Raw genomic sequence first — 19,200 nt, 5'->3', positions numbered from 1 at the left:
AAATGAAAAAAAAAAAAGTCGTTCTGGTGTTTAGTTAGTAGTAGTTCTTCGTTTCAGTAACTGGTGTTTCATGTTCATGAATTCTGCATATTTGTTCTAAAGTGTTACTCATAAATTCTGTCATCAAAATCAGTTATTGTGACTGACCTTCTTGTTCTAAAGAAAAAAAATTATCTTGTTACGACTTATTGACTTATTCAAGGATCTAATTATGTCATAAGAAATATTTTACTTTGATTTATATATATCCATAATATATATATACGGCATAGTTAGTTTTGCTGTTAGCATAATAATGCTATTATTGTCCATTGGGGGCATTAAAAAATTAAAAAATAAAATAAACTATATATGTATGGATAGGTCTGATGCCACTGAACATTTTGAGCAGTTGAAAGTGAAAAAAATATTCATAAATGACAAAGTTATCACACTTTAAAGGAAATGCCAGATTTTGGCACAAATTACAAGAACTTAATCAAACTATAATAACACCCAGGGGTTAAGGAGGCCGGAATAAGAAGTACTTTGAAGGCGTAAGAGCATACTTTTTTCCAATCTTAACCTTTTGTATGGCTTTTTAAAAGCATTTCAGGTGGTTGTTCAGATAACAATAATTCACTGCCGTCAATTTGAAGGCGTAAGAGCATACTTTTTTTCCATCTTAACCTTTTGTAGGGCTTTTTAACTCTTCCACTGCCAGACGTTTTCAGAAACGGGTTGTCCCCAGTGGCAGCCGATTTAAGCATTTTGACTGATCTTTCAAGGTCTACAGAAAATGTTGTGTTTGGACTATGGAAACACACATACTACCAAATGAAAGATTGGACTCTCATCTTTCATCAGAAAAAAGTTTGTTTCTACCTTATTCCGTTCTTCACTAATCAACAATAGAAAATGGTTAGTTTCACCGAAATGCTCTGTTTTGAAACAAAAAACGGAGAAAAAGAGCTTTTTGTGAAACGATGTTATTTCATGCACTCCAGTGAATTGCACACTTCTTTTTGCCCATGAATGATGCCACAAACACCTAAATAGTGCTTTACTTCTGTAAAACGCTTTCACCAACAATGAAAAAGTGTTTTTGGATTGCAAAATATGTTTATTTCCATTCAACAGTGTAACAATTTGACAAAACAATTTCGCAAACTATTTACAAATGTGTGCAACTGTGGTACTATTTACAATTATGTGGATGTTTCAAATACAGTTTTTCTTTTTATAACGCTCCCCTGCGTGCAAGGAGACGCAGCAGGACTTGCACAAAGTTTACTTTCACTTTCGCTTGTCCGTTTCGCGTGCAGACGTTACACTTTCTCGACGGCCTTTTTTTCCGGGGAATAAATAGCAAGTAGCAGACTGTACACACTCCTCCGATGAATATGCATTGGACTCGGGGCACTCTTCGTCGTCAGATTGAACGTCCGCCTGAGCGTGCTCGGTTGTGCTCCGCGTTCTCCGGTTACAGAAAAAAATTGTTCATACCAGCTCCGATAGTCTAATCAAATGAATAAATACAGGAAGTATAAAAATAAATAAATAAATAAATAAAAGTAGTAACACCACAAACTGTTAGCACGCTTCTATGCTAATTGTTGGCCATTATGCTTTTTGCTACTTACATTATTTGCTTGCTAAAATGAATATGTAGTAATATGTAAAAAATTTATATCTATTCAGGTGTTTTAATCATCCTGCACATAACAGCTGGTGGACTCTGTTATGTTGCAGTAAGTTCAAGTTGCTGTTTTATGGTTATTCTTATTGCTAACTTTCTGTGGTTCCATCACCCCCAAAAAAACTGAAATCGTCAAAGAACAATTTTGTCCCCCTTCATACAAGAAGCATTTCAAGCACTGTACGGCATGATAAAGACGCCCCCCCCCCCCCCCCCGCCAAGTCAAGTCAAACGTGACCAATTCAAAAACACAGAATAAAAGAGCAAACAAAAGGAACAGAGTAAAATCTAATTTATTTAGGATTTTCAAGATGGTTCACTATTAAATGAAACTGAAACTGACATCTGTGACCTTTGTAAACAAATGTGAACATTATTTTTTATATTATACAAAATAAAGAGCATTGCGATGTTCATGCGCGCTTTTGGCTGTTGCAGCAGACATCTGACAGGCTCAATTTGCCAATATGGCTTCGACTTGCATTGTACACTAAGCGCCTCACAGCAGCAAAGCCCCTCACACACAGCCTTTAAAAAAAAAAAAAATGTTCTGAATCACGAGTGTAACTGGTGCTAATGAGTGCGAATTCTCAATTTTTAAGGCGTAAACGAATATGGACTTAACTCCTACAGTGGGACCTCCTCCAAGGCAATTTCAAGCTCAACAGTCATAGAAGTGGGAAAAGATCGTAATGTAAAATTAAATAAAACCACTTGATGATGCCTGGCACGATAGATATGTAACAGAATAAAAGTAATTAGTAACATGCTTATGTTCTTGGTAAAATTGTTTGAAATGATGTCATTAATTGTATTCTTCATAATTGCGTAATAGAACTTTTCATTTGTATATATATAAATTTGTATATATATATATATATATATATATATATATATATGTGTGTGTGTATATATATATATATATATATACATATATATATATATATATATATATATATATATATCGTCCCATAACTAGAAAAATTCCCACGGAAATTTTGAATGGGACTGCTGACTCTTGCAAGGTGGAAAGACGCATGTATGTAGTACTTGTAGCAATAGTAGTAGTAGTATATTAGTAGGACTTTTAGTAGTAGCACTTGTAATAGCTAAAAAAGCAGTATTTAAATAGCAGTCCATTCCATTTAATTAAAAAAATAAAAATTAAAAATAATAATAATGTGTTTTTTTTGATTTTTTTTTAAAAAAAATGTAAATGAGTTGAACAGTTTAAAATTTAAACGACTGGAAACGGTCAAGAAATGTGGAAGTTAACCATAATCAACATAAACTAAAAGTATCTTACTGTCCCCTTTACAAAACATGCACATTCACGCACACACATTGGAACTTTAACATACTGGAGACTTCACGCACACACATTCATTTTCTGATGTACAGAACATACAAAGAAACTGGTCGATGCACTTAAGGAGGCCGGAATAAGAAGTACTTTGAAGGCGTAAGAGCATACTTTTTTCCAATCTTAACCTTTTGTATGGCTTTTTAAAAGCATTTCCGGTGGTTGTTCAGTTAACAATAATTCACTGCCGTCAATTTGAAGGCGTAAGAGCATACTTTTTTTCCATCTTAACTTTTTGTAGGGCTTTTTAACTCTTTCACTGCCAGACGTTCTGTGACCTTTGTAAACAAATGTGAACATTATTTTTTTTATTATATAAAATAAAGAGCATTGCGATGTTCATGCGCGCTTTTGGCTGTTGCAGCAGACATCTGACAGGCTCAATTTGCCAATATGGCTTCGACTTGCATTGTACACTAAGCGCCTCACAGCAGCAAAGCCCCTCACACACAGCCTTTAAAAAAAAAAAAAATGTTCTGAATCACGAGTGTAACTGGTGCTAATGAGTGCGAATTCTCAATTTTTAAGGCGTAAACGAATATGGACTTAACTCCTACAGTGGGACCTCCTCCAAGGCAATTTCAAGCTCAACAGTCATAGAAGTGGGAAAAGATCGTAATGTAAAATTAAATAAAACCACTTGATGATGCCTGGCACGATAGATATGTAACAGAATAAAAGTAATTAGTAACATGCTATGTTCTTGGTAAAATTGTTTGAAATGATGTCATTAATTGTATTCTTCATAATTGCGTAATAGAACTTTTCATTTGTGTATATATATATATATATATCGTCCCATAACTAGAAAAATTCCCGCGGAAATTTTGAATGGGACTGCTGACTCTTGCAAGGTGGAAAGACGCATGTATGTAGTACTTGTAGCAATAGTAGTAGTAGTATATTAGTAGGACTTTTAGTAGTAGCACTTGTAATAGCTAAAAAAGCAGTATTTAAATAGCAGTCCATTCCATTGAATTAAAAAAATAAAAATTAAAAATAATAATAATGTGTTTTTTTTTATTTTTTTTAAAAAAAAATGTAAATGAGTTGAACAGTTTAAAATTTAAACGACTGGAAACGGTCAAGAAATGTGGAAGTTAACCATAATCAACATAAACTAAAAGTATCTTACTGTCCCTTTAAAAAACATGCACATTCACGCACACACATTGGAACTTTAACATACTGGAGACTTCACGCACACACATTCATTTTCTGATGTACAGAACATACAACGAAACTGGTCGATGCTCTTAAGGAGGCCGGAATAAGAAGTACTTTGAAGGCGTAAGAGCATACTTTTTTCCAATCTTAACCTTTTGTATGGCTTTTTAAAAGCATTTCAGGTGGTTGTTCAGATAACAATAATTCACTGCCGTCAATTTGAAGGCGTAAGAGCATACTTTTTTTCCATCTTAACTTTTTGTAGGGCTTTTTAACTCTTTCACTGCCAGACGTTCTGTGACCTTTGTAAACAAATGTGAACATTATTTTTTATATTATACAAAATAAAGAGCATTGCGATGTTCATGCGCGCTTTTGGCTGTTGCAGCAGACATCTGACAGGCTCAATTTGCCAATATGGCTTCGACTTGCATTGTACACTAAGCGCCTCACAGCAGCAAAGCCCCCCACACACAGCCTTTAAAAAAAAAAAAAATGTTCTGAATCACGAGTGTAACTGGTGCTAATGAGTGCGAATTCTCAATTTTTAAGGCGTAAACGAATATGGACTTAACTCCTACAGTGGGACCTCCTCCAAGGCAATTTCAAGCTCAACAGTCATAGAAGTGGGAAAAGATCGTAATGTAAAATTAAATAAAACCACTTGATGATGCCTGGCACGATAGATATGTAACAGAATAAAAGTAATTAGTAACATGCTATGTTCTTGGTAAAATTGTTTGAAATGATGTCATTAATTGTATTCTTCATAATTGCGTAATAGAACTTTTCATTGATCATCCTTTAATCCTTCCATATTGTTAGCCTAATCACATTATTGTCATTTTTAACTTACTGTCACAGTATCAAATAAAAAATAAAACAATGTGGCTGGGTAAAAACTGTTCAATTTGCTGTGGCTTTTTTCCTTGTTTTCCCAAAATGTTTGCACATGACTGAGGCAATTATGCTCCATACTAGGCTAACAATATTCCCGTTCTCCCCAGAAAAAAATCCACAGAAAGTACAGCATCAAATCAAAGAGAAAACAAATATTTTTGACAGTTTTAATTAATTTACTGGTAGTTAAATGCTAATTGTGTTCATTTGTATTTGTTTTAAATTGTACCTCTGCAACTCTCTTTTTTTTTGAGGGCCTACAAGATCATTTTTGTTTAATGAACAAAGAAACAGTTACATTTGTTGTCATGCGTTTTCATCTACACATTTTTTCAAGAAAACACACAATAAAAACAGGGAAAGGCAAAATACTTATGCAACCCTTCAACCTGCCACATTTTTTTGTGACCCACTAAAGCAAATTAAGTACATCTTCATGTTTCTTGTTAAATGGATTTGTTCTTTTCATATCTACCAAAATTACAATTTTTCTTTTTACAGATATGACAAGGATTTATTTTCAATAAATCCCGTTTTAACGAACATAGGAGGTACCACTGTCAGGTTTCTGCAAGGCTTACTTACTTATTATTGTTGTTTGTGTGTGAAGAAATGCTGCGTGCTAATATATTATGCTCAGCCTTAGTTATAAATATCTTGAGATTTATTTTACAGCAACGATTACTTTGGTATATTAGTGCATAGACACCACTTGAGCTTCTAGTCTTGAATGTGAGATGAAGTCCCATGCTCGGCCAGCAGGTGTCGCTAAATGCCTTATGACTGACCTGGCCAAGCAGCTGGGTGTCATTCCGATGTGCAAATCCAAACATGGTCAAGGAGGTCTGAGGGGCAGCGGGGGAAACGCCTCCTGAGTACAATCGATCGCTTTCCATCTGCCAATCCATGAAGTGTTGTCAAACCAAGTAGCGTAGCATTATGGCAGACGTGGTGATGTACTTACGTCTTTGAATGTCTTAGACGAGAATCTTAGAGAGAGAGAAAGCGATGATGAGAAGCGATGTGGATTGAAATTGGGGGTGGTGTCATGAATGCAGGGCTTAAAGTAAAAACAATTCCTAAGCCGGAACTTTTTCCGGGGAGCAGTGGTGCAGTGTTCAACGTGCCGATTCGTTGCTCGACCGATATCAAGCCATCGCAATTGAATTCGCCGCCGTGTATGGACCGGCTATTTGGGAAATTCATGAAATTCCCGATGGCCAGTCCTCCCCAAGTGTCAGGTCACCTCTTTCATTATCCGTTTATATTTTGTATAGTACAGTATAGCACTGCGGGTTGCAGTCCCCTCTAGTGCTGCAGCTATCAAATATTATGGTATTCAAATATCCTACGGAAAATTCTATTGAATAATCAGGTATTTGGATTTTAAAAAAATTGCATGGTGAAAGAACAATTATGAATACAGAAGACATTAAAAATATATTTCCACTCAATAATGATCGACGACTTTCTTTTCTAGATAATTTATTTTTTATCAACTTTATTTTCCTGTCTAGAAAGTTCGGGAGATTTTCGACAAATCTCTCCCAATGGATTTTGGAATGACCTTCCCTTAAATATTAGGCAACCTCCCTCTCTACCCACTCTTAAAACACATCTTTGTTCTTTGTCGTTTGACTCATCATTGTTTCAATGTTTTATGGTGCCTGCTGTATTTTATTATGAATTTATTTATTTTATTTACTTACCTACTTGTGTTATTTTATTGACTTATTCATTTACCCACTTAAGATAATTATTAATGTATTTGGTGTTATTTTCGTTTTACCTGTCTCTATTCCATGACTCATTTTTACTCCATCTACAGCACTTTGTATGAAATGAAATTCCGAGTTGAGTAGTTATTGGCCTGTGAGACAGTGACATCAGAACCACAGTTGTGATTTTGCCGACCGTCAACTGCACAATTGAGTAAGCTCGGTTTATTAAACTGATCTCTAGGAACGGCAACTCTGTCCGGCTGTCAGCATCAAAGTGTGCAAATCATCACGTCGATTAGACTGCCTTTGAAAAGTAGTCCAATTGGCTCTAGCTGCAGCCGCTAGCACCGTTAGCACGCTAACACTGTAGAAACCCAAAACACTGGCAAAAGGCACCGGTGCACTACAATGCCAGCGTAATTAAGTCTTCGTTTAGTGCCCTTAATTGGCGATCGAACGTCATTTCTGTACGAGGTTGTTTTGTTGACTTTGCTCGCAATTGTTTACGCCGGCAATAAGAGCGGCAGACACACATTCCGCAGGACCAGGCAAGTCATCCGTTGCGCCGCGACTGGCAAAACGTTTCCGGGAAGAACTTCAAAATAAAAGCGTTCGTTGGCATTGCGCGCCACATATTACTTAGTATGGGGAGGTTTATTTTGAAGTTGGCCTTCTCTCCACACATACGTGTCAAATATTCGCCACGTAAACTGTTACTTCGCTGGATTTGTCATTGCGCTGGTGGCTCTTACGCTGAAAATCCGGCACTGTGTCGGAGTACTTTAAACGCATACCTGCGACCTCTCCACCACCAGCCAGCGCTCGGTGCTCGCCTGCATGTCCTGCCCATTCAGAGGCTCCCGGAGGCGGACGCGGACTTCCACGCGACCGCCGGTAGGCTTGCGGCCATCCATCACCTGGCAGGAAAGAGGCCAATTACATTAAAAGGAGACATATGCATTTGTATCCATTATTAAAAACAGTTCCAACATATTTAAGAATTTTTGGGCGCAGTCAAGCAGGTGCCCCAATTTTTGTTAGATCGCCTTACCTCGACAATCTCCCTGATTTCACTGTGGGACTCCAGCTGCTCCAGCTTCACGTGCGCTGTCCCGATTGGCTTGTCGCTCCGCAGGAAGCCACTTTGCATCACACACACAGAGGAAGTGTTAGTGGAACGAATGCAGCGTCAAAATAAAGTCACTGGCCCATATTCCCTTCTGGAGATGAAACTGGGCAACTTTTATGGACAAAGGGGCTTTCAATTTCAGTCTTTATGACTAGTGTGTGCATTTGGCTCCATTAGTTTAAATTGCTACTGCTTTTACTTTGGTAGGCTTCTCCTTCCTGTCATCTGCTTGTGTTAATATTGTTGCCGTCCAGCAGAAATGGCCCGTTTACAAATATGGTCAAATGCATATTTTTTTCACAAATTGATATCATATCATATATCGGTGCTTTTGAACGCACAGGACTCACCCTTTGTGCAGCAGCTCCAGTTTGAGGCCTTTGGAGGTCACCACCCTCCTGAAGCCGCGGTGGTTGCGATTGATTGACAGGCTGAAGCTCTGGTTATATTCTGGTCCAAAACAATGATTTTGCAGGTGTGGGTAATGTCGTAATGTGAAGCGAAATCACATGTGAGGAGTCTCACCTGGAGAGTTTGTGTTCTTGATGACGTTTGTTTTGTGCCTCTGGGGTTGCTCCTGGAGGAACAAACGGCGAGCATATGTGCAACAAGTGAGAAAACTGTGAGGAGTGAAGATCTGTGTAGTGGAATGAAGATCTGAGATGGCTCACCGTGCTGGGGTAAGGGAAGTCGAATTTGACGTAAGCATCGAGGTCGTTTGTTTGGATGCCTGCAGAGAGAAGTTTTGCACACTTTCATCAACCACTTATATATGAAGTGCGTGCGTGCGTGCGCGCGTGTATATACCACTGGGAGCAGGAAGATTCATCCCTTTCACAATAACCACCACCATCTCTGTGCTGCTGAGATCCGGGAACATCCTGTACGAAATGAACACGCGCAGATATCAATAAATATCTGCTATCAATATGTAGCAGCTATTAATATGTATCAATGGGATGTTTGCTCACCTGACCGTGTGGAAGGTTCTGTCCTCAAAGTGATGTTTGGGGGGAGGCAGACCCTTGGCTTGAGCCATCTTTAGTAGCTCCATACTCTTTTTACACGACTCGGCCATCTTCTCGAATCTGAAGCAGTCAAAAAAAGAAAAGAAAAAAAAGAAAGAAAAAAAAGGTGTTGTTTTTTTTAATCCAGTAGAAGCATTGCGAGTGTGCTAATTGTTATTCCTTACTTGGTGGTCTCCGTAATGTTCCCCAGATGAGTGAATTGCTTGGAGTAAGTCAAACATTTCTAACAGGAGATATAAGAGTGATACAGAAGGGTGCCAAAAAGAGCACTAGAAGGGTCAAGTGTCATCGCTACCTCGCGCTGCTCTTTGAGTATCTTGGCCAACTGTGCATAGAGTTGCTCCGCCTTCTCCGAAATCCCCACGTCACTGTGGTGCACCAGGACAAAGTCCTCGTCCTCGTCACCGGGTGGCGATGGCACCTGTCAGCCGTCATTCCCGTTCAGACGTTTAAATCACAACTCCCCTCCAATTTTAATGCACCATACAACTGGGGTGGGGGACGGGGCATCGGTTGGGGCAGACCGCAGTATAGAGCAGTCCTGCGGTCCCCTGTCCGTGACACCCCCCCATTTATTTATTTTTTTATTCACATACAGGTGGATCGGAGCGTGGGGATATCATTTCCCTCTGCTCCCGTTCACCTGCTCCCAATTTTAAGGCACCACACAAAAAATAAATAAATAAATAAATATATATATATATATATATATATATATATACAGTATATAAAATATATATATATATATATATATATATATATATATATATATAAAAATATAAATATATATATAAAAATATAAATATATATATATAAAAAAAAATTATATATATATATATATAAAAAAGAATAAAAATAAATCACAAGTCCACACTTGCGTTATTGTTAGTAGCTTCTCACCGCACTGACGTCCACGGCTTTTCCACTTCGCGCCGCTTCCACCATGGCCTCCAGACCCTTGGCGGTGCGCAGGAAGCTCTTAGCCTGCTCCATGTCGTTCTTCTGCTTGGCGTGCAGCGCCGCCTTCATGTACTGCTTGCGACGGCCCTCTAGGAAGTCCAGCTGCTGTGCCGCTAGCAGACCAAGAAATAGTCGCAGGAGGAGGAGAAATATAATTGAAGCAGAAACAGAGAAAAAAAAATGACAGGTCGAGTTTATTCATATAGCTCTTAATCACAAAAGAGTCTCTAAGGACTTCACCTACCGCAGCTGACACAATTTAACATCCACTGATCTTGAAAACTCAAAAAACCCCAACAGGTGAAAGATAAGAAAAAGTAGTACCAGTAGAAGTAGAGGGAAAAAGTAGAAGTAGAAGAAATAGTAGTTTGTCGAAGAATATACCCTAAATAGAAATAGCAGAAGTACACGGGCAGGGGGAAGAAAAAGTAGCAGAGAAAGTACAGGGAGTGGAAAAAGTAACAGAAGTAGTAGAAGAGGTACAAAGAGAAGAACCCTAGGTAAACAAAGTAGTAGAAGAATTAGAAGCAGAAGAAATGTACGTACAATCAAAAGAGAGAAGAAGTAAAAATACAAGTAAAATTGGTTTAAGATGAAAAGAAGATTTTAAGTCGAGGTGGTAGGAAAAGAATAAGAAGAAGTAATCGTACAAGTAGTGGAAGCAGCTTAACCAGCAGAAAGGATGCTGTGCGGTAGGACTGACCTGCAGGTGAGAGATCTCTGGTGGATGTTCTCTCGGGTGAAGCAGACGGAGATCTTCTCCGACCTTGTGACGCAGCCGGGACGCTTAGCGTGCTCTTTGGCTACAAAACATACTTCGAACATTAGGCTCTAATCCCACAAGATGTTAAAAAACGACATCATCAGGAGCTGTAATAAGAACATACTGTGTTGTATACTTTTGCCTTTTACACAGAATCCAGTGAATTTTCACAACTGTGTGCACTTTCTGTCAATTGCTTTCAAAACAAGAGGGAAGAGAGAAGTGAGTGTTTAAACGTCATACTTCAATGCTGGCATTTTTCGGCCTTTTTTTTTTTCTGTGATGCTGTTCTCATGCAATGGTCTAGTCGACAATACCCTGGTCTTCACATGTAGTATATGTGTTGAAAGCCATTATCACCGTCAACTAATTTTAGCACCAGTCAATGCGGCGCCAGTGTTTGAAAGTGCACACAATTGTGTCAACATCCTGTTTGGCTGGCTTGCGTATAAAAGTCACATGGAGACAAAACCCATTTTTGACCTCTGTGTGTAAAATACTTTTTTTTTTTTTTTTTTTTTAAACAGCACACCTCCACTTCCTTCTCCTCTTCTTCCTCATCAGCACTCGCAGCAGCAGCATCATCATCATCAGTAGCAGAGAGCTTGGAGGCGGCCTCCAGCGCGGCGACGAATCCTTGCTCGGCCGTCGTAGCCTTCTGGCCTGGGATGGGAGGAAAGCCTGTTCCAAAAAAAAAAAAAAACCTTGTTATTTCTTAACTGCTACAAAATGACAGTTCCGACTCGTCGCTGAAAAAAGGTCACCTGGCGGAACGGGGAGCTCGTCAAAGTTGACTGGTTTTCCTGCTTTTTGAGATCTGATGGCGCTCTGGTATTGCTGGCGGAAGAGTCATTTTACAAAAAAGCGTAAGTAAATTGTAGTCAAGAAGCTCAGAAGCATATGTTTGTTATTTGCACCTTAGCGATACGGTCATGCATGCGGGACTTGCGCTCGTCCCCGGAGGCTTTGGCCTGAGTCGACGCCTCGAGGTACTTAGCTCGCCTCTGCTCCAGGGCCTCCAGTGCATCCCTGGGAGCCGGTGGTGCTGGAGGGTGGGACGACAAGTCAGTTTGGACTTTTGAGATTCAAGTTGTTGTATTAACTCATTCACTGCCATTGACAACTATAGACGCCAAAAAATCATTTCAACTATTTCTATTAGTTTAACTTTTTTTTTCTCACTTTTGCTAACAAGAGTATGAAAACCTAGAAAAAAAATGTTTTGTAAATTTAGAACAGATATAAAATTTGTGAGTAATCGTTAGTTAACTAGTGAAGTCATGTGATTAACTACAACAAAAAATTTTAATCGCCTGACGGGCCTAATTACAAAAAATATATAAAAAATATGGGGCCGTTTAATCGTAATTAACTCATTTACTGCCATTATTTCTATTAGTTTCACATTTTTTCCACTTTTGTGGATGAAAACCTAAGATTTTTTTTATTGTACATTTAAAACAGATATAAAATTTGTGATTAATCGTGAGTTAACTATTGAAGTCATGCGATTAATTACAATAAAAAAATGTAATCGTCTGATGCACCAAATTTTTAATAATATTTTCTAATCAGGCGATTAAAAAATAAAAATATATATATATATATATATATATAAAAATATTTGATATCTGTTCTAAATGTACAATACATTTTTTTCTAGGTTTTCATACTCCTGTTAACAAAAGTGGGAAAAAAAGCGAAACTAATAAAAATAGTGCAAATGAATTTTTGACGTCGATAGCCGTCAATGGCAGTGAATGAGTTAATCATATGATAATTTTATATCTCTTATAAATGTACAATAAAAACAATTATAGGTTTTCATAATAAATGAAATGAAATGGAATGGATTTTTTTTTTTTAACTAATAGAAATAGTTCACATGAATTTTTGACGTCTATAGTCGTCAATGGCAGTGAATGAGTTAATAATATGTAATCAACGCACCTGGAGCTGCCGCGGACGGTTGAGGGACTTGGGCGTTTTGCTTGACTGATGTTGTGCTTCCACCTGTGCCATGTGATAAGAAAGCATGAACTAAAGCGTCTTAAAGAATGATTGTTTTGACTATAATAATGATGCTTAAACCAACTTGGAGGTGGAGGTAGGCCGCTCAGGTCAACAGCTTTTCCTTGTTTCAAGGCCTCGATCACGGAATCGAACTTCTGCATCAAAAAAGGCAAAAAGGACATTCGTCTCAGCAATTATGTCATCATACCATGATACCAACAAAATAACTACATTTGGATGTGAGGCACGAGTCTATGTTTGTCGGAAATGTATTATTTATTTATTTTTTTACCTTGGAAGTGGTGATAAATGGTGAGATGTGGCGCTGACGCAAGCAATTTCATGCTAATTTACGAGTTTAATTTAAAAAAGTGACAGATGTGGAAAGCCCTCACCGAGATGTTTCAACTGAGGCGTGACTCGATATGGTTTGTCGCAAATGCATTTTTTTTACCTTGACATTGTTCATAACAATCAAAACCTCTTGCCTTGGTTACAACAACAATGCGCAGCAAAGCTCACTGGATACATTCAACTGTGCATGTGTGGTATTCGTACGCACCTTGCTGGTCCTGAAGTAGACCATGGCTTGCTCCGCCTCTCCCGCCTTCTTGGATGCCAGGGCGGCCATTTTGTACTCTCGCTGCCTTTGCAGCAACAGCGTCGCCGCTCGCTCGTTCGCTGAGAAGGTAATGAAAAGCGTGTGCCACTTTTTGTGTGGTCATTTTGACACTAGTAGTCGTGACTGTATTTCAGTTACTGCTACATTTCTTGTTCTCAACGGTTACTCATCACTGGTACCGTTCTGAGTTGGTGTTGTCACCACAAAATAAGCCAAAAAGCTCTTGGTGGTGGAGTTAAGCCTTTCCATGCGCACTTGAGTTCAAGTCGTCCTGGTTTACTCAACCCCAGTTTGGAATGTTTTTACTAGCTTTAGAAGAAACCTTTGAGGTGGGTGTGCAGCTCACAACACACATTGGACAGTTTTCAGGTCTGGTTCGTAACAAGAAGTTCCTAGTAATTTATGTAAAATTCTGTTCTAGCTTATTGTTTTTTTTGTTTTGTTATTTGAATCAACATGACACTGACCGTTAGTATTAGCAGTTGGTGAGGTGTCTGCCTGCTCCTGTGAAAGTTCTGCCTGCTCCTGTGAAGGTTCCGCCTGCTCCTCTAAAGGTTCCACAGCAAGCGTTGGCATGGAGGTGGACGAGTGCTGTTCTTCCTCTTTGCCATCAGACATGACGGTCTCGGGAGGTGAGGGGAGGGCCGGAGTGGCGCTCGGGTCGGCACTTGGCACGGCGCTCGGGAGGGCACGCTGGCTTCCCGTGGCGACTGGCGGAGGAATCTCCGCCTCGCTAACCTGACGGCCTTTCTTGACTGCAGCCAGCATGCTCTCCAGTGTCTGTCAGGGCAGTAAAAGTGAAACATTTTAGTCATAAGCAGGGTTATTATAGTTATGGAATTTTTCATTTTAGTTAGTTTTGATTTTGTTTTAAGTTTTTAAATTTAGGTAGTTTTAATTAGTTTTCAAGGTGGTTCTGCTAGTTTTTATTAGTTTTAATTATCTCATAAATGCTTAGTTTTAGTTTGTTTCAGTTAAAAAAAAAAAAGTGTATTACTTGTGCGCAATATTTAAAAAACACCATGGGAGCAACATCATCTGAAGGTGCTTTTCTATTGGCTGCTGCTAGATGACGTAACTTTTGAGTGACACACTTTCAAATGTCCTTATTGCGGTTAATATCAAAATAAATCGACTTAAAATCACATTTAAAATCATCCCCAAAGGCTCATGGATTAAATTTATTGCCAAAGGCTAAAACGAAGGACATTTTTGCTATAATTATAGTTAGTCTTTGTTTTCTTTTAAAAGCATTTTCGTTTTTATTTCGTTAACAAAATTGTTTTGGGAATTTTTGTTTTTTTCGTTTGTTTTAGTTAACTAAAATAACCTTGATCATAACATACAAATGAGAAGATATGCTGTACGAAGATTGGATTGGTGGTCACCTTTAGCCCACGCTCGATCCGCCGGGCTTTGGCGCCCTCCCCCGCCGTCTTGGCGTTGTGCAGCGCCATCTTGTACATGACGAGCCTCTCCTCTAATGTGTGCTGCAAGCTGCCAGGTACAGCAGCCACTGCAGGCACGCTCATTTCCTGTCAACATAAGAAGAGAAAAGTTATTTGGGGGGGGTTACCAATGGTGATTAGGAGGACGTGTGGTTATCACGTCTGCCTCACAGTCCTGAGTTTTAAACACCGCATGTCCAATCTTGCAATTTCACTTGCAATTTAAAGCAGACCTTTATAGTCCTCAATTTTTATTTGTATACAAGCAATGTGTTCATCGGGTTGAGTAATTTCCATTTTCAAACCAACTCTGCCACCTGCTGCTCCTTGCAAGTATTACATTTACTCCTTTGAAGACACCTTATTCAACAAGGCAGAGAGCAATTGGTCAAGCTCTTACTGTAGCGACGGGTGAAATGATGAAAGATTTACTGTTAGTCTGAAGTTTTCTTTTAATCTCTTTTTGAGTAATACACAAGCATTTTACACCGTGAGAGCTAGAAAATAAAACAAAAATAATGCCATCAGTCATACATCTTTAGCAGTTATCTCCATACAGGTTAGGTGTGCTTAATTAAGTCAAAACTTAATCACAAACATATACATTGACAGATAAGCACAAATCTTTACCTTGTTGTCACTTTCAACCGGGTAAAGTATCTTTAAACTGTTGTATTCGTCATCTGTGAATCTGTTTTACTTTTATGAAACTGTATTGATATGAGCTTTTCACTTTACCGTCGAATCAATCAGTTGTTAAACTTTTCTCTATGCCTTCAAAGTAAAACTTATGCCAAAAGGAACTAAGAAAATAAAAGGTGCAAGTCTGTAGAAAATAAAACCGTTGTCCTTCACGAATATAATCAAAAGAACAGCTAGAAAATAAATTTATCTCAAAGTAAAATAAAAACATATTATAACAATATCAATAAAATAAATAAATAGAAGTACGGCTGTCGTACATAGATTAAAAAAAATAAAGTAAAAGAAGAAAGTTGTGACTGAATTTTATTGATACGGTATAACTCGTTCCCCCCCATTTATTAGGAAGAATATACCGGTATGCCTTTGAGCATTACCTGTATGTAAATGTTACTACTACGTTTGTATACGAGTATTAAGAATTGAAAGGAATTCCACTCCCGTAACTTAATGCTAATTTTCAAATAGCCTGTCAATGGGATGAGATTCACCACCTAATCTTGTTCTACTTATAAATTGTACTGATCTCATATCCCAGTGATGCAACTTTGCCCTCTACAGGGCTTTGCAAGTTATTGCAGTACAAATCTTAATTTCACGGACAAACCAGGCAAGACCCTCTTCCACGCCTAAATGTTGAAAAGTGTAAATGACATATATTTTGATGGCAGAGCTGAATGATTTAGCGTTTTGGTTGCTTGCATTATGTACCAGTTTTTCTTTAGTTTTTGGAGCACATCATGTCATGTGGTTACCATGCAGTGGGGGAAGGAGTGGAGTTGACATAAGATTAAAGTGTTTGGCTACCGACAGTACTTCTGCTTTAAAAGGTAAATAAGACTGACAAAACGCGACCAGCTTTATTAATAAAGCTACTGATACGCATCAAAGCTTTTGAGATTGCTCAACGCCTCATTGCTTGAAGTGACAAGGGTTTAGAATGTGGCAAAAAATGGCACTGCCCTGTATGTTATCGCTGGACGCTTTTTTACGACACCCTCCAACAACCCTGCTACATTACTGGAAAGCAGGATTGAAATGTTTCTTTTCTTGATGCAACAACAAATATATTTGTAATATACAAAAAAATAATAATTATCGGTATGGGTTGGGGGGGGGGGGGCAATCACCGTTGCACCCCTACTTAAAAGGTCATAACTACTGCAAGATTAGTGCTAGTTTCATTAGACCATCAATGACATTTTACATTGTCTGTTAGCTTTTTAAGCTAGCAGACTTCCATGAATAATGTGGTTTGGTTAAATCACAACATTATAATTAGATTCACTTTGTTTTATGTTTAAACTTCAACTGGGAATAGTGATAGACAGCATTTGACCTCATTTATTAATAATTGCTCACTATTTGGCTGCTTGTTGTTAAGATTGATGCTAACCATTTAGCGCCTGTTCATATGTTAAAAAAAGAAAAGAAAAAATTATTGACATGTGACGGCTTATATATATATTTTAAAAAAACAACATTCAAGTCACTCGTAAGTCGAAGTACCACTGTACTTAAAATGCTGCAGATAAAATGGCCGAAAAGTTAAATTCAAGCTTTCAAAGTCAATTCAACAGTGTGTACCTGACGCGAAGGTTCAACAGCCGCCACCGCAGATGAAGAAGAAACAACATCAGCCTCACCGCCTCCCTCGCCCACCACTTCCTCGAGCTCAGCCTGGCGGGGGGGAAAAAAGCAGCCAATGCAGCCAATGAGAAAACAAGCTTCAAGATGACCTAAGTGGCATCAAAGCAAAAAAGGCCAACCAGGAGGTCTTCGTCATCCTCCAAATTGTCATCATCTTCATCGTCATCCACGTCTCGCATACAGTCATCTGCCATTTTGGCAATGTCTTCCATGGGTAGGGGACCTGCAATAAAAAACCATGTGAAATCACAAGTACTACTCAGAGTGTAAATTACACAACAACAATAATAATGCTGCTTCAATACTGCCTCAAAGAAATATGGGTAAACTCAAAAGGAACACAAACAAACAATACAAACATAATAGTGGTATTTGTACTCTGTACCATTTTTGCATGAACTTGTATGTCAAAGAAAATCTGATGTTGATGTATCAATTCGGGGTGAAAAATGAATCTAATTCAAATTGACATTACATTGTAGTCGGAGGCAATATTCAAATCGCAAAGGATAAGTTCAGTCCTTAAGAAGTGAAGCATACATATACATATACATATACATATACGGTAACTGTTTCATGAAACAAAGCCACAGGTTTATTTGCATTATTGTTGTAATCTGATTTATGACTTACTGACTCATGTTTAAACCACACTGGTTTGGTAGAATTTTGTAATACTGGTGCAATGTGTTGCAATTTAAATATGATCTGATTTTATGGACTAATTGTGACTAGTATCGGTGACGAGTCAACTAGCAAAATAATCATTTGTGGCAGGCCAGAGTTGAGAATTGTTATTGCATATACTATACACAGACCGGGTTAGTGCTCAACATTAATATGTTATACACGTGACATTAATTTGCCAGAAAATGAAATCTGAATTAGAATTGTATGTGTGGGTGTGTACATTTGGGTGCATGTGAGGGTTTATAACCTCCACCCTCCCAACTGAAGCTTAGGCCACCCCATCGTCACCCCAGGTAAAATTGTCTGGAGCTGCCGGTGATTGCCACAGATAGTTATATAGCGTTCTTGTACATTATTTTGCAACATGTTGTTATTGAGAGTTTGATTAGGTGACTAAGTCCCCACTGAAGGCCCAAGTCCAAAATGTACAGCCTGACACTAAAATATACTGCATACATATTGCAGAATTATGTACACACACATATGTAGAACAAAACACAATGGCAGTTTAGCAGTGTTTTGTTGTTCTCACTTTTTCCCTTGTGCTTGGCCCTTCCCCTGGCAACAGAGGCCTCTTTGCCCCCGGTGATGGCAGCCAGCTCAGCCTCCAAGTCCGGGTCGTCCAAACCCTCTTCGGCACCCATTGTCATCATGTCCTCGGGGTCCATGCCTACGAACAGGCCCATCTAACCAGTAGTGAAACAGATGGGCTGCAGAGGCTTTTGTAAACGGTTCTGTGCGTCACTCGTTGTTGTTGTTGTTGTTGTTACCTGCTTGGCAGCGGCGGCACCCCTGCCTCTTGGGAGGGGCTCTCTCCTCTTCTTGCCGAACATGTTTGTTAGTTGAAAGTTGCTCGTCAACGATATGCCGCTGAGACAAACTGAAAGACACAACGAGTTAAAGTGTTTGTAAACTCGTCTTCCGTCAGCCCAGCCTCGCTGTTTTGCAATTAAAATCATGTGAGCAGCTGTCAGGTGCCTCTCCCCAAGCACACACACATACATTGAGTGGTGACGTTAGCCCAGCGGCTAGCCGTTAGCTTACTTAGTAGCCTACGCCCGGACACGTGTATTCGTGACCTAACTAAAAGGAGCACCAGTTTAGCGAGAATAACCAACACTTTGATAACTGTCGAATTGTGCGCTTTACCTGGTCATCCACCATTTTATCAGCAGTAACTGTACTTTCTTCACATACGAACTTGTTCTTCGTCGGCGTTTCAAGTATGGCAGGCTAGGGGTGATTTTGGCGCACTGCTGCCCCCCGCAGTTCGTTACTCTTGTTGCACATTAACTCCCTCTTGATGATGATTTATCCGGCGCTTGTGTTTTCATACCCGGACAGTTTTAAGTGAACTCAAGGCGAC

The 19,200-nt window shown here is 38.9% G+C and overlaps 1 protein-coding gene across 2 annotated transcripts; it reads right to left on the bottom strand.

Annotated features, from left to right (window-relative positions):
• Window positions 1–1,081: 1,081 nt before the first annotated feature.
• On the bottom strand, window positions 1,082–19,148 carry cc2d1b (coiled-coil and C2 domain containing 1B). Of its 2 annotated transcripts, XR_013291010.1 has the most exons (27): window positions 18,984–19,148; window positions 18,605–18,714; window positions 18,367–18,520; window positions 17,264–17,367; window positions 17,082–17,174; window positions 14,733–14,879; window positions 13,812–14,124; window positions 13,285–13,403; window positions 12,805–12,877; window positions 12,660–12,722; window positions 11,627–11,754; window positions 11,474–11,546; window positions 11,242–11,390; window positions 10,650–10,749; window positions 9,887–10,059; window positions 9,282–9,407; window positions 9,151–9,209; window positions 8,930–9,046; window positions 8,766–8,839; window positions 8,630–8,688; window positions 8,484–8,535; window positions 8,309–8,408; window positions 7,881–7,971; window positions 7,624–7,746; window positions 6,073–6,097; window positions 5,897–6,004; window positions 1,082–1,498 (listed from the first exon to the last, which is right to left on the bottom strand). XR_013291010.1 is itself a non-coding variant. In XM_077555990.1 (26 exons), exons 2-25 carry the CDS (start codon window positions 18,665–18,667, stop codon window positions 6,086–6,088), a joined length of 2,565 nt encoding a protein of 854 aa, XP_077412116.1. In that variant the 5' UTR covers window positions 18,668–18,714; window positions 18,984–19,148; the 3' UTR covers window positions 1,954–6,004; window positions 6,073–6,085. The 2 variants fall into 2 exon arrangements, 1 of the variants encoding a protein (XP_077412116.1); XM_077555990.1 differs by lacking the exon at window positions 1,082–1,498 and having other exon boundaries at window positions 1,954–6,004.
• Between the last annotated feature and the right edge of the window lie 52 nt (window positions 19,149–19,200).

Source organism: Vanacampus margaritifer, chromosome 2 (genome assembly GCF_051991255.1).
Source record: "Vanacampus margaritifer isolate UIUO_Vmar chromosome 2, RoL_Vmar_1.0, whole genome shotgun sequence".
In the NCBI taxonomy this organism is placed as follows: Eukaryota; Metazoa; Chordata; class Actinopteri; order Syngnathiformes; family Syngnathidae; genus Vanacampus; species Vanacampus margaritifer.
Note: the sequence above shows the minus strand (reverse complement) of the source record. Positions and strands in the feature narration are given on the sequence as shown.

Coding starts and splice junctions, on each gene's coding strand:
- cc2d1b (XM_077555990.1), bottom strand. CDS start 18,667: ATGTTCGGCAAGAAGAGGAGAGAGCCCCTCCCAAGAGGCAGGGGTGCC. Junction 18,521..18,604: donor GTGCCGCCGCTGCCAAGCAG/GTAACAACAACA, acceptor ACTACTGGTTAG/ATGGGCCTGTTCGTAGGCAT. Junction 13,404..13,811: donor ACCAACTGCTAATACTAACG/GTCAGTGTCATG, acceptor TTACCTTCTCAG/CGAACGAGCGAGCGGCGACG.